At 41.9% G+C, this 12,544-nt stretch overlaps 1 protein-coding gene across 5 annotated transcripts in view; it reads left to right on the top strand.

Moving 5' to 3' along the window:
• Window positions 1–771: 771 nt before the first annotated feature.
• PDE7A (phosphodiesterase 7A) overlaps window positions 772–12,544 on the top strand; it is a 107,214-nt gene continuing 95,441 nt past the window's right edge. For 3 of the 5 annotated variants that reach the window (XM_027972998.2, XM_042254258.1, XM_060393439.1), the window contains exon 1: window positions 983–1,136. In XM_027972998.2, the coding sequence (XP_027828799.1) occupies window positions 999–1,136 (138 nt within the window). In that variant the 5' untranslated portion in view covers window positions 983–998. Of the gene's footprint in view, window positions 875–982; window positions 1,137–12,544 lie in introns of those variants that run through there. The other 2 variants (XM_060393438.1, XM_060393437.1) reach the window with 1 other exon arrangement.

The raw sequence follows: 12,544 nt of genomic DNA, 5'->3' as shown, positions 1-12,544 counted from the left end.
GGTCCCCAGTGAGCCCCAAGGATGGGAATTCAAGGAGGGAAACACGGCGATGACCCCGCGGTCAGGGTTGAGCGCTGCGACTGGGCAGCGTGCTTGGGCTTTCCGAAGCGAAAAGGCCGGAATCGCGCCTCTCGCGTAGGCGGAGCCCACCCCACACCTTCAGCGCGCCCCAACGCCAGAGTTTAGCGATAGGGGGTAATATCCCCACACAGAGGAGCCTCGTGCGCACGCGCCTTGGCCGGGGTGGCGGAGTGCTGTAGCACGAGGATGGGTCGGGGAGGAGGGCAGCGGGAGGGGGATGGTGAGTGAGCCCCGAGGTGCGGCCCCGAGGGAGGGCGGCTCAACCCCACCACCGCTAGCCCGGCTCCCCAGGCGCTGCGGCGGCGCGGGGCCTGCGGCGCGGCGTCGTGACGTCACGGTGGCGGCGGCCGTGGTTGGCGCAGGGTCCGCGGCTGCAAAGTGTGAATTACGCCGGGCTCGCGCCGGCGGCGGAGTGAAGTCAGGCTCCGGGGGAGGGGTGGGGAGGGGGCAGGACCGCGGCCGGAGCTGGTGCCTGCATCCGAGCCCCGCGCGCGCTGGGTCTCGCTGCTGGCTCCAGCTGTGTGTTCTTGCACCGCTTTGCTCTGTTTTTGCTCCGCTCCTGCTCCGCTGCCCTCCCACCCCCCGCCCCGGACCCTCTCCTCTGGGCCGAACAGCCTGGGGACGCCGGGGTTTCCCCTCCGATTTGGCGGGTGCTGCCGTCGCTTGCACCCCGGGAGCCGGGCGCGCGCTGGTCTTCGTTAACTGTCGCCGCGGCCGCAGCAGCGCCTTCCCGCCGGCGGCCCCGGCGGAGTGTTGGGGTGGGGGAGGCGTGAGCGCGGCTTCCCGGCCCGGGGTCGGCGCCCGCCCGCCCTGCCCCCGCCTCGGCCCGGCGCCCCCGAGCCGCGGCCCCTTCCAAGCGCAGGGGCCGGCGGCCGCGGCAGGGCGGGCGCCGCGCGGGGGCAGGGCGGGCGTATTCAATGGAAGTATGTTACCAGCTGCCGGTGCTGCCTCTGGACAGGCCGGTCCCCCAGCACGTCCTCAGCCGCCGAGGAGCCATCAGCTTCAGCTCCAGCTCCGCGCTCTTCGGCTGCCCCAATCCCCGGCAGCTCTCCCAGGTAAACGCCGCCGCCGGGGGCCCCACACTTGGGGGCTGCTCTTTTGTTTACCTCCTTCCACCTGGCTTCACCTCCGCGACCCCTACTCCCCAGTCCTCGCCGTTCACCCCCCCGACCAGCACTTCCCGTTGTTTGGGGATGTCTAGGCTGACCCCCCTCGATTCGAGAGGCTTTTCTCTGATCCTCGGGACTCAAACCTCACCCCACCCCCCACCCCGGCCTGCTCGAGGCTGAACCCAGGTGGGCTCTGGGAACCCCTTCGTACCCTCCCCAGGCGCGACCCCCTCTGTGTTCAGCGGCTTAAGGGTCTGGAATGACTTAAGTCGTCTTCCTTTTCTCGACGTCTCAGTCTGGAAGTTGGGCCTCTTTTTTCCTTACTTGTGGTCCTGGCACACCTGGCCACCCCTCACCCCTACACACCTGTGCTGGGTTTGCGCCTCCCGCGCGCCCCGCGGTGCTGGGATAGTCCTTCAGTTCTCCGAACAATAGGCCGATTCTCGGTTGCTCGTCTCCTTACTTATTCAAGTCTGTTGATGGACCCTAAGTGAGGTCAGAGAAACAAGTATTCAGAGTGCCTCCTCAAAGCTTCGGTTTCCGGAAAGTTGATAGCCAGGAATCAGTTTTATTTTTAATTTGATAAGATTTTTAAGAGAAAAACTACTGATGGAGCACTCACAGGAAGACTTTGTTTTGAATGGTCCAATACCAGTTGCTCCTGAGAATTTCGTTTTTTTTTTCCTCCCTAGTGATGCTGTTGGCCCAGCCTCTTATTTCTGGCTGATTTTGGTCGCCAGTTTTAAAATAGGGAGGACAAAAGAATTTTGTTTACATTTGAACTGATTGCCCTCCATTTCTGCTCCCAGAACGTTACGTGTTCATGATCACATTTTAAGTCACATATGTTTATTTTTCCTGTTGACTAGTATTAGCTTCTTTTATGGGAGCATATCTCTCCCCCACCCCCCGATATATTGTAAATAACTTGAGCCCGGTCTGTATTTCTTTTTGTTTTTTACTGGTACAGTGGGTAGCACCCGATAGAGATTTCTTAGAGTAGATGTGTCCAGTAAATATTTGTCATTTGCTTCTTTGCCTAAATAGTTTGGAGAGAGAGAGCAGAAGCGTATATTTGGGTTTCTTTGAATTGTTTTTATTTAAAATCAGACTTCTTTCACAGGACAAAGTGGTATGCTAATGAGGTCAGAGTCAACTTGTAGATTACTGTAAGTGACATTTAAAAATAATGTTATGTAGTTGTTTTGAAAGTTAGATCCATGATCTGCCCTTACAGTACTGTTTAAAGCATTTTCAGGTTCCAAATTTTAAAAAATTGTAAAGATACTAATGGATTAAAAAGGTTTTTAATGGTAGTAACTTGTTTTCCTTTCTCATATCAGCAATGCATGACTAATACTCATTTCCGGTTCAGTCTAAATGTTATAATGAAGGCAATCAGTTATCACTTGTAAAATTATAAAAGGTGAATAAGGTTAGTTGTGCTCCCCAAGGAGAAAATGAATGATATCAGAGATTCCAAGGGAATTAATACAAGTAAGGCTGATGCCAGGGGTTTTACCTGATGCCTTAATTAATCCTCAGAGACCAATTTTAAGCCCCATTCCTTCTTAGCTCATTTCCTAGCTTTAGATATAAAGGGTAGTGGAATTTTAAAATTGATTGTGGCAGATGAAGCAAATATTGGATAGTCACACTGTAATGCCATGCCATGCTTAGTCGCTTAGTCGTGTCTGACTCTTTGGCATCCTTTGGACTATAGTCTGCCAGGCTCCTCTGTTCGTAGGATTCTCCAGGCAACAATACTGGAGTGGGTTGCCATTTTCCTTCTCCAGGGGATCTTCCCAACCCAGGATCCAACCTGCGTCTCTTGCATTGCACGCAGATTGTTTTACCTTCTGAATCATTCGGGAAGATGACTATATTTACTCTTAAAACTTAAAAAAAAAAAAAAAAATTGTTTGTACCCCAAAGTGACGTGTATAGAAACTTCTGGTTCTCCTGAATTTTCAGCTTAGCGATGCCATTAAAATGATATTAAACTTACCATGGTGCTGAGTGGGTATGTTTATCATTTTCAAATTTTTCAATAATTATTTAATACTAAAACATACATCATAGTGATTTGTTTTGGGCCAATGGGAATTTGTAATAGATTGAAAAAGAGACAAATCTTGGAACCTTATTCAGAGCTCCTAAAGTAAATATTTGGTTAAATCAAAAGCTCCGTTTACCCTTGAATCTTGAGTTTCTAAGTCTGGAGCTACAGGAATTATAAAAAGTATAGGTGGTTTTGTAGTTTCATTGAAAAGACTTCAGGAAACCTGTTTTTGTTTTTTTCCTCCTTAGGTACTAAGTAGAAGTCATTTATTTTAGAGTACTTCTATTTTAAAATACATTCACAACTAGCGATATTTTCATTTTTCAATTTTTACTTTAATATTGGAGCCCAGTTCATAGTAGAGACTTAGTAAATACTGGCTGAATGAGTAAATGGCTAATGATGTTATCACTGACTGAGCCTCAGTTGAAAATAGGAAATCAACATAAAGACTTTCATCCAGGTCTAGCAGTAACTCATTTATCCAAAACTTGTTTGGAGTTTGTAGACTTTTTAACAGATTCAGGAAATCAGAAGACTCTGAGCAGCCAAAGGAGATTTGGAGATCCTCTGAGTTCTGACAAACTCCTTTTCCAAGTAACGGCACATTTGCAGGGGGCTTGGAGGCTTCAGGTTTACACTGAGAGCAGCAAAGGTTGACAGCTGATGCACCAGAAGCTCCAGACTGCAAGAAACACTCTTCAAAACCAGCAGCTTAAAAAGTTTGGCATCTTGAGTGTCTACAGCACAATCATGTTTTTGACATTAGTCAAAATAGTGTTTAACAGAATCTGTTTTTAAAAGTTTAAAGATTCAGTTCAGTTCAGTAGTGAAAGATTGATACTATTTAAAACAAACAAAACCTCCAGTTTGTGTTGGTGCTTAAATGGGCAAGCATGAGTTATCTGGAAAGTTCATTTATGTGGAGCACCAGCTCTCCCAAGGATGCCAAGTAAATGAGGCATTAACTTTTTGTTTTAAAACAGGTCGTGTACTACTTTCTCGAATGGTTGATAATGAGATTTTAAAATTATTTGAAAAATAAGGATAATAGATGATTTTTTTTTTTTTTTTTGCCATTTTGGGGATTTTTGTTAGCTGAATTTAAACATTTCTCTCGCAGAATACCTTTGTTATTTGGAAAACAAAAATGTGAGACCAGAAATTACCTTGTTCACCACTGTGGCCACAGTGCTTTTCGTAGGTAGGTGCTTATTAAGTCTGGAAGTTGAGTTAGTATATTGGTAGCATGCCAGAACACCACACGTGCGATTATTTCAATCAGGTTTTCTATGCACTGAAAATGAATCTTATTTGGGTGAGATATCTGAGGTTTAGTTTTTTTTAAATAATCATAAATCTATGGTATGTATTATTATTGAGCAAAATTTGGGGATCTAATGTGCAAACATGTTTTTAGTACTGTAATAAGCTAAATTTGATTTCTAATTTCGCAACTATCTTTTTTATAGACTTAATTTTTTTAGAGCAGTTCTATGTTCATGGCACAATTGAGTAGAATATGGAGAGATGTACCCCTCCCCTATTATCAACATCTCCTACCTGTGAGATATTTTAACATTTGTTACAGTGGTAACATTTGTAACAACTGCTGAACCTACCTCTGTGCATCATTTTCACCCAGAGGCGCATCCTTTGCCATAGGGTTCATTATTGGTATCTTTTTTTTTTTTTAAATCCAGAAACTACTCCACAAATATTTACTGAACACCTTCTGTAAATGTGTTAGGTACTGAGAAAATGCAAAGAATTAGTTAAAAAAAAAAAATCATCTGTGAGCCTGCCTGCCTAACCAGGTTTTTCTTTTTGAAGCCTTACCATCCTTATTCATAAACATTTTTAACTTGTAGTCAGTGTACATCTGTCATCCTTAGCAATGTTCTTAGTATAGGAAAGATTATCAGAGTCCTGTGTGTGCCGGAACAGTTCAGAGCCCCTTGGAAAACAGTTGATTCCTCCTTGAAGAAGCTTATAGGATTTTGGTGAGGAAGATGGTATGGTTATATGTGATATAGTTGTTTAGTGGCATTATCAAAGTGTCATGAAACTACAAGAAGGTAAGCTTCACTTGCTAGTTTAAGCCTTAAGCTAAGGTTAAGAAGATGTTTCTAGGTAAATGGGTGCGTGTAAGGGAGGAGGAGAGACATGACACAGTCGGCTAAGTAGATTAATAGACTATCAGAAGAAGCTTTTGTGATGATGGAAATGTTCTGTGTCATATAGCAGGGCTTCCCAGGTGGTGCTAATGGTAAAGAATCACCTGCCAATGCAGGAGATATGGGTTCGATCCCTGTGTCGGGAAGATCCCCTGGAGAAGGAAATGGCAACCCACTCCAGTATTCTTGTCTGGAAAATGCCATGGACAGAGGAGCCTGGTAGACTACAGTCCATGGGATCACAAAGAGTTGGACATGACTGAGCAACTGAGCACACGCACACAGCCATGTATATAGCCAGATGAGCACTTGAAATGTGGCTAGTTTTGACTGTGGGATTGAATTTTCAGTTGAGTTTTGTTTAAATAGCTGCATGTGGCTAGTGGCTCAGGTATTGGCAGACGTGGTGTGTAGCTGTAGTTAATGGTGGCTAGTGGTGATGCGATGTTGGTCTGTCAGTAGCTCATTCTCTGGATGCTGAATGTAAGAGCTCCTTTCGGGCTGTTGCTGTTATCTGCAAAACTTCATTTAATACCTTCATGCAAGTTTGATCAAGTCTTTAGAGTGAAATCACTTGATTGGGTCAGGAGGTAGGAAAGCTTTTTGACTTGCTCGAATCTTCACTTTTATGGTTCAAAGATGAATGAGCATATCTCTTTCCAGTTGTGTAGTATGCAGTCGTGATACTGTATGTTAGATAAACATTTAAAATATTTTGTAAACATTTATGTAAATGTTTTATTGCTTCCGTAGATGTGCTGTGGTACACTTAAGTTTGTTTTCACTTGGGGTAAGCAAGAGTACACTTTCTGATATGTTTTTGTATATTTTCATTTCCTCTTTTGTGACATTTCCTTTGCTTCGGTTCAGTTCAGTCACTCAGTAGTGTCCGACTCTTTGTGACCCCATAGACTGCAGCACACCAGGCTTCCCTGTCCATCACCAGCTCCTGGAGCATGCTGAAACTCACGTCCATTGAGTCGGTGATGCCATCCAACCATCTCATCCTTTGTTGTCCCCTTCTCCTTCCGCCTTCAGTCTTTCCCAGCATCAGGGTCTTTTCAGATAAGTCAGCGCTTCATATCAGGTGGCCAAAGTATCGGAGTTTCAGCGTCAACATCAGTTCTTCCAGTGAACGCCCAGGACTGATCTCCTTTAGTATGGACTGGTTGGATCTCCTTGCAGTCCAAGGGACTCTCAAGAGTCTTCTCCAACACCACAGTTCAAAAGCATCAATTCTTTGGCTTTCAGCTTTCTTTATAGTCCAACTCTCACATCCATACATGACTACTGGGAAAACCGTAGCTTTGATTAGATGGACCTTTGTTGGCAAAGTAATGTCTCTGCTTTTTAATATGCTGTCTAGGTTTGTCATAGCTTTCTTCCAAGGAGGAAGCATCTTTTAATTTCATGGCTGCAGTCACCATCTGCAGTGATTTTGGAACCCAAAAAAATAAAGTCCCTCCTTTGCATATCCTGTGCTTATTTATGGCTGCTGTTTTCTACCTAATAGATGGTAAAGGTGCAGTGTGTCAAATGTTAGCATAGCTGCAAGGCTCTTCACAAGCCTGAGTTCAGAAGCCATTGGGGAGGATGGTGGAGGGGGAGAGGAGGGTCGTATAGTTAGTGGTGAACCAGGGAGTGACTCTGTTTCTGAGACTTTCTTCCTGCCCACTAGGCACTCCTTTGGTAGGAACCTTGGTTTCATTGTTCTGTTTGCAGAAAGGGTTCATAATTTGATTTAAATTCAGTGCTCCCATGTTTGGACTTTTACTTCAAAAAAAACGTGTGTGTGTATATATATATATATACTACAAATATCTGCTCACACATAATGTAAATTTATAGTGTATTTGGACTGTAGTTTTGATTGAGGATTAGGATGTTGAAATGGCTGGTTTATACGTTGTTATTAGGAGCATGTGTTGTCTGTGGGATGTGAGAGGTTGAGAGGTTTTAGACCTTTGTCCAGATTTTGTGGCTTTGTTGCATTGCCTAGAGTTCTGTCAGTTGTATATACTGGATGCTCAAAAGTTCCTTTTTGAACACGGAAGCCCTGCTAGAGGTAAAATATTACGCCCTTTTCAGGAGTTAGGAAGATGAGGGAGTTAGGAAGACTAGGGGGCTCACTTTAGGTGGAAACAGGGAGGGGCGTGTGCCATCCATTCTTTTTGAAGCAGTTTGATAAGACTTCTGCTAACACTTCCTTCCCTCCTCCCTCCCTCCTTCCCTTCATTCTTTTCAAAAAGGGTTAGAGCAGTTTTAGAGAATTGAATTCTTTTCTGAGGATGGATACAGAGACAAGCTCGGAAGAGAAGACCTGAAGAAAGGGAAATAGACAAAGTTTAGCTTGACTTAATTTTTGTCTAGGATCATTAATAGTTACAGAGACCCTAGGAAATTTTAGATGATAAAGAACCCTAAAAAAAAAAAAAAAAGAACCCTTACTGCATGCAGGTACTCTTAATGAATTTAATTTTTTTTTTGTCTGTGCTATAGACTATGTATCACATTTGCTGTGTTTCTGTAAAATCTTTCTAATTTTTTTAGAAATCTCTTGACTCATTATCTTTTTTTCACTCAGTATCTTTAGTCAAAGTTTTCTGGACCTTCTTACATTCCCTTTGAGCACTCCAGAAAACTTCAACAATTAATTTTTATTCTTCTAATTAAAAAAAAAAACCTCAAAACCTATTTTATTATGGCTACACATTGTTCGTATTTTATCATTTGAATTGAGAGGAAATTGAATGTTTATTCTCTTCCACATGTAAATGGTCTGTTCTTGCCTGAAATTAAGGTAAATTTTTACGTCGTTGACAAATACACCTTTCAAAAGATTATTCATAAATCAATGATACTTTTATATGGTTGCATTCGGGTATAAATGTTCATGTGACCAGGATATGGGGAAAGGAATAAAAATTATGTTTGTAGATGAGCCTTCTAAGCATGCAGGCAGGAAGCCTTCTGAAGGGACTGGTGCCACTGGTCTTGGGATGGATGTGAATCTCTCCTGCTTCTGGTTTTGAATGGGAGTTTAGGATTCTTGCTCCATGCCTCCACCTGCTGGTAGGGATTGATGCTTTGTTTTCAGAAGATGACTAGAGGGAGAAGGCAAGGACAAAGGCAGGGAGGGCATAGTTCGGGAAAGAAAAATTGTTAACCAGATGACTAAATTTTGGCCAAATCTACTCTATTTCTCGGAGTTTTGAGTAGACCAAACTGGCTCAAGACCATGTAAAGTACTCAGCAAACAACACTTAATAAAGAGGCAGTAATCTCTCTTTAATATTAATTATTTGTTTTCACTTATTGAGTACCTCCTATGTGCCAGATACTATAATTGATGTTTTTAATCTTAATAAAATATTACTTTATGAGATAATTGGCAGTACTCCCATTTTTACTGAGGAGTGAGTAAAAACTGAGCTTAGAGACGTTAAATCCCATTTTTACCAAGGAGTACATAAACTGAGTTTAGTACTTGGACTTGCCTTGCCTGAAGCATCAGGCGAGATGTTGGAGAAGAGCCTTTTATGTTCCAGAGTCTTACTTTCAAACTGGTCTGCCTCATTGGTAAAGGCGAGTGGAATATAGTTAGACTTCTAGGTTTATGGGTTATAGATTTTGTTGACTCACAGATCTGGATAAAGAAAACATTTGATGATTTGAGACAATTATTTGAAATGATAACCTTCACTATGGTCTTCTCAACTCATATCTGAAATATTTTGTCCTAGACGCCATGTGCTAGGGGGACAAGATTTAGCCAAGTCATACAATGAAGACAGTGACTAGGGTGGTGAGGTGATTTGAAGCTGTATTGTTTGATACGTGACGGAGGAAATGGAAGACATTTAGTCTGGAGGAGAAAAGACTCAGGAAGGGGTGGGAATGGAGATGGGTAGTGGCTGTTGAGATGTGATGGAGCATTGCTGTCTTCTAGTATTTGAATGATTGCCATGTGAATGAGAAGAAAAGGATCAATATCGATTTTGCTTTGGTTGCATGTTCTCAATTGCAATGCCTTTTTCTTACTTTGTGAGGTCAGTTGCTAATATACAGGAGGAGACCCAAGCTTAAAGTTGTCTCTTGTCCAAGGCAACACAGCCAGGTATTGAAAGTAAATTCACCTCTGGGTCATTCTGACCCTTAAAGCCCATGCATGTTACCTCAGAGGGTAGATAAGGACCAATAGATAGAAACAATAGAAATAGAAAGGGAGCTCTTATATTTAACCATACTAGTAATAGAAGACAGAGAAGGCGATGGCACCCCACTCCAGTACTCTTGCCTGGAAAACCCATGGATGGAGGAGCCTGGAAGGCTGCAGTCCATGGGATCGAGAAGAGTCGGAGATGACTGAGTGACCTCACTTTCACTTTTCACTTTCATGCATTGGAGAAGGAAATGGCAACCCACTCCAGTATTCTTGCCTGGAGAATCCCAGGGACAGGGGAGCCTAGTGGGCTGCCGTCTATGGGGTTGCACAGAATCAGACACGACTGAAGCAACTTAGCAGCAGCAGCAGCAGTAATAAAAGAAATGCTTGTTAAAAGAATGATACTGATTTTTGTTTTCATATTGACAACTTTTTAAAAAGTAGGTGTATAGCTTGAAGATTGTACTCATGCAAGCTGCTAGTAGGAGTCTAAATCATTTTAAGTTTTCTGAAAAGTAATTTGACAATTGAGTAAAATTAATACTTTTGCCTGATAATTTCCTCTTGGGAATCTGTACTGAGCAAATAACTAGAAATTTAGATAAAGATTAATGATCTTCAGGGGTATTCATCATGTATTTATCACTGAAAAATTAAAAACCTAATTTAGAATTTGTTATAGTATTTCTTCTTCTGAGTATACGATGTTTTTTACATTGTGTGACTACTAAAGTGCATTGAATTTAAAGTATATACAGTATAGTTTACAAGTGGCTACATAAATTTTAGTGTTTCCTGTTATTTCTGTATTATGTACCTACTTAAATACTTGGAAGAATTTGAAGATTATTTAATTGCATGAAAAATTGCTTATAGCAACATTAAGCTAGCAAACAAAACCTCAGCATTTAAAAAAATTTTTATGTTTAAAAATAAATCACAAAACATAAACATTCACACACATTGCATGCTTGCAAAAGAGGCCTGGGGGCGGGGGGTGTGGAGCCAGTATATATCCAAAAATGCTAATTGAAGCTATCTTTGGATGGTGAAATTATAAGTAACTTAACTTTTTGTTTAGAAGTTTATGTAATTTTACATGTTCTTTTAGCATGCATCTCCTTTTTTAAAATTTATTTTTAATTGAAGGATAGTTGCTTTACAATATTGTGTTGGTTTCTGCCATACATCAACATGTATCAGCCATTTAATTTTAATTTTTCACTCAGTCGTGTCCGACTCTTTGCGACCCCGTGGACTGTAGCCCACCAGGCTCCTCCATCCATGGGATTTTCCAGGCAAGAATACTGCAGTGGGTTGCCATTTCCTTCTCGAGGGGATCTTCCTGACCCATGGATCAAACCCAGGTCTCCTGCATTGGAGGCAGATGCTTTAACCTCTGAGCCACAGCCATGGGTGTGTTTATGTCCCCTCCCTCTTGAACCTCCCTTCCACCTCCTACCCGGTCCCACCCCATCTAGGTCATCACAGAGCACAGGTTTGAAGTCCCTGCATCATAAATATCTCCTTTTTAACTACAGTAATCCTAGAAGAAGTTAAATAAGTTGTATTTGGGCTGGATCTATGATCGAGATGTCCAGAGAAGAACACTTCATGAACACTGCCTCCTGAGATTATAAATTCCCAAAAGATACTTGGATGAAGTTCTTGTTTGGGGTTTGACTCTTCTGGTTCCCGCCGACTTCATGATTCTGTGATTCTTTGGTAACTCAGTTGTGTGATTGACAGGTGTATAGCTCTCTAGTAATGATAAAGTGGTTTCACTCTTCACGGAAGGTGTTGGGAAGTACATTTAAGTATAGTTATTGTTTTAAAGAAGAGCTATTTGATGACACCCTGTGAAGAGATTTTGAGAGAAGGAAATGGCAACCCACTCCAGTGTTCCTGCCTGGAGAATCCCAGGGACGGCGGAGCCTGGTGGGCTGCTCTCTATGCGGTCGCACAGAGTCGGACATGACTTAGCAGCAGCAGCAGCAGTGGTGGAGGGAGTAGAAAGTGAGGAGGAGTTAGATCCTAGGAACTGATTTGATTTGAGAGATAAAAACAAAAACTTTGCACCTTTTAAATTTGGGAGACCAAGTAGTTAGATCATGAGGCTAGTAACAAAAATACAAAAGAGGCAGATTTTGTTTTTCTTATTTTCCTCTTGTGTGTGTGTGTGTGGAGGCCTGGGCAAGGGTGGTAGAGTGCATTTTATGTTCACATTAAATACGTCGAGTTCAAGTGTTTGGGGAGCCATCCAGGTGAGGATGTCCAATAGGCAGTATCTTAGGATGAAGGTTAAGACTAACAGCATATTTTGACTTTTACCACAAGGGTTTTCAACATTTTTTTGCTCACATCCCTTTGAAAAACTTGAAAAATACAAAAGACTGGCACCCTTTTTACTCATCTAGAACTTTTCTTCTAAGTGTCAGTATTTGTAAATGATGTAAATTTTGGTGTATTACTTAAACCGCGGTATGAGCAAGCTCTTAATTTCAAGTCAGAATTTTTATATTCCTTATTTTTCTCTTTAACCTCATTTCTATTTGGTTGTTTCTGCTTATTCTTAAAATGCTTTCAAATATGAAAGAATAATTATCAGTCTCCATATACTTTTCTATAGCAAAAGCAAATCCATTCATTAATTTAACAGATGGAAATAGAAAATATTTTAGTAGTGTCACCATTTTTTCTGAGTTCTATGCAAAAACGATTATAATTTAAAACATTTGAAATTTTCTGTGTGTGTAAGGCTATGTCACATTTATTTCGGCTTGAGTTGTTGATACAATGATAGCTAGTAGACATTCAAAATAACATGTTACTTATGAAATTTATAAGTATTAAATAGTAAAAATATATGGGAAATGCATTTTATTTTAATCATTTTATTAATAGATTTTATCTATTTATAAATATTATTAGAAAAGATGAGGTTCTCCAT

Source organism: Ovis aries, chromosome 9 (assembly GCF_016772045.2).
Source record: "Ovis aries strain OAR_USU_Benz2616 breed Rambouillet chromosome 9, ARS-UI_Ramb_v3.0, whole genome shotgun sequence".
Lineage (NCBI taxonomy): Eukaryota > Metazoa > Chordata > Mammalia > Artiodactyla > Bovidae > Ovis > Ovis aries.
The sequence above is the reverse complement of the archived record's forward strand: the minus strand, read 5'-3'. Positions and strand labels throughout refer to the sequence as shown.